General features: G+C 44.4%; 1 protein-coding gene across 1 annotated transcript; it reads left to right on the forward strand.

Moving 5' to 3' along the window:
- Positions 1-603: 603 nt before the first annotated feature.
- Positions 604-1,854, forward strand: LOC141665321 (uncharacterized). The gene is made up of 2 exons (XM_074471302.1): positions 604-927; positions 1,015-1,854. The coding sequence occupies exons 1-2, from the start codon at positions 604-606 to the stop codon at positions 1,852-1,854; spliced, it is 1,164 nt and encodes a 387-aa protein (XP_074327403.1).
- Positions 1,855-2,071: the final 217 nt, after the last annotated feature.

Raw genomic sequence — 2,071 nt, forward strand, 5'->3', positions numbered from 1 at the left:
TGAGGGGGCCCCTGTAGAAGATATGGGAAACCCATGGCATGTAATGAGCCATGTATACCCTGAAGCGCCTCATCCACATTATCATCATCCTCAGCCACGCCGGACTCCTGAATCTAGTGGTAGGCAGCGGACAACCCCTCAACATGTATTGACAACATGTAAATGGGTATATAGAAACAAAAACTGTGACAAATGAAGGGATATTAATCTAAGAAGAGAAATCTTACAGCCACTGGTAGGTGTCTCTGCGACCCCTGGAATCCTTGCTGGTCCCTCCAAATCATGGGGTTGATCATGAAACGCCTAGTGACTCTGTCGTACCACTCAGGATAGTCAACAGCGCACATAGGACTTCGCATAAGCGGTTAGCCCTCGTCACAGATAAAGCTGTAGATAATTCATCCAGTGAGGATGATTTTCACCTTCATGATGATGATGGGGAAGAAGATTCATCAGGCAGCGATGAAGGGGGAGGGCATGTAGAGAGGAATACAGAAATCTCTAGCGTGTTTCCAACACCTGGGGAAGAACATCATGTTCCAAGGGCTCCATGGTTCCGCATAGAGAAATATACCCCCCTCAATAATAGATAGCCCTAATGATATGTATGTTGATAAAGACCTCGATCAGGGGGAACTGAGTGAAGGAAAGTGTTACCGTGATAAAGCAACCATGTTGTTGGTAGTCAAGCGCGCTCATATTGCCATGGATCGTACTTATAAAATGACAAAGAGTAAGAAAGAACAGCTCATTATACAGTGCCGGGCTGAGGGTTGTAATTGGAGGATGCGAGCTGCTTTCATGCATAATTCTGGCTACTGGAGGATAAATGTGAATAGAGAGGAACACAGATGCATAGTTGATCAGCCATTACAAGATCACAAGAAACTATCTGCAAGGATGATTTCACTGATTGTGAAACCACTTGTAAGCAATTTAACATACATAACTATTGAACTTCCCTACATATTTGGTACGAAAATATTTTGACACAATCAATGACATGTGAAACAGGTGATCGATACACCAGAAATCCCCATTAAAACCATTATCCCGCTTATCAACAACGATCACAACCATATAGTGGGGTACAAGAAAGCATGGCGAGGCAAACAAATAGCCATTGAGGAAGTCTATGGAAGTTGGGCTACATCATATCAAGCTCTTCCCATATTTCTTGCAGCCATCAAGAAGACAAATCCTGGAACCATTACTGAGATCGATGTTGTGCCTCATGCTCAGGAAAGGGGCACGTCCGTTTGTAAGCGAATCTTTTGGTGTTTGAAGGCAATGATGGACGGGTGGCAACATGCACGTCCTGTAATTTCAATAGACGGAACTTTCTTGAAGGGGAGATATAGGGGAAAGCTGCTTGTTGCCATGGGTGTAGATTCAAACAACCACCCTTTTCCTCTTTGCTATGGTTTGGTTGATGAGGAGACGTACGAGAACTGGTCTTGGTTTCTGCAACATCTTCGGAGACATGTCTGTCGCCAAAAGACCGGCGTGTGTATCATCTCTGATCGCGCAGCCAGTATTCTTTCTGCAGTGAGAGACCCTCAAAATGGATTTGCTGAGCCATTAGGCATCCATAGGTTCTGTCTACTGTATGTTCGAAGCAACTTCTGCCATCATCACCCTGGCGGTGAACTAAAGAAATTGATGTGGAAAGCTGGCACAACCACACAAGTCTCTAAGCATGATGCATATATGACAATGATTGGTGAATTCCCCCCCCTGCCCTTGACTATCTTGCAAGAATACCCGTTGAGAGGTGGACACTTTCCCACGATAATGGTGTTCGCTATGGTCAAAGGACCACCAACATGCTTGAGGGTTTCAACGAAAATATAAGAAGGGCTCGTTTCCTTCCGGTAACAGCGATGATACAGTACCTCTTCTACAAGGCAGTCACGATTATTGACACACATAGAAATAAAGTAGATGACGGTGTGCAACAGGGTCAACAGTTATGTGCGGGTTAAGCCGCCATGTTAGCAAAAATTCAAAGAAAGGCAACTGGACATACGGTTATTACTTTTCACCGTACACGTGGTTTCTTGAAAATAGT

Source organism: Apium graveolens, chromosome 6, assembly GCF_009905375.1.
Source record: "Apium graveolens cultivar Ventura chromosome 6, ASM990537v1, whole genome shotgun sequence".
NCBI lineage: Eukaryota > Viridiplantae > Streptophyta > Magnoliopsida > Apiales > Apiaceae > Apium > Apium graveolens.

What these genes read in the sequence shown, in the direction of transcription:
- LOC141665321 (XM_074471302.1), top strand. Translation starts at nt 604, where the DNA reads ATGTATGTTGATAAAGACCTCGATCAGGGGGAACTGAGTGAAGGAAAG. An exon ending in CACTGATTGTGAAACCACTT is followed by an intron (nt 928 to 1,014) that starts GTAAGCAATTTA and finishes CATGTGAAACAG; the next exon opens with GTGATCGATACACCAGAAAT.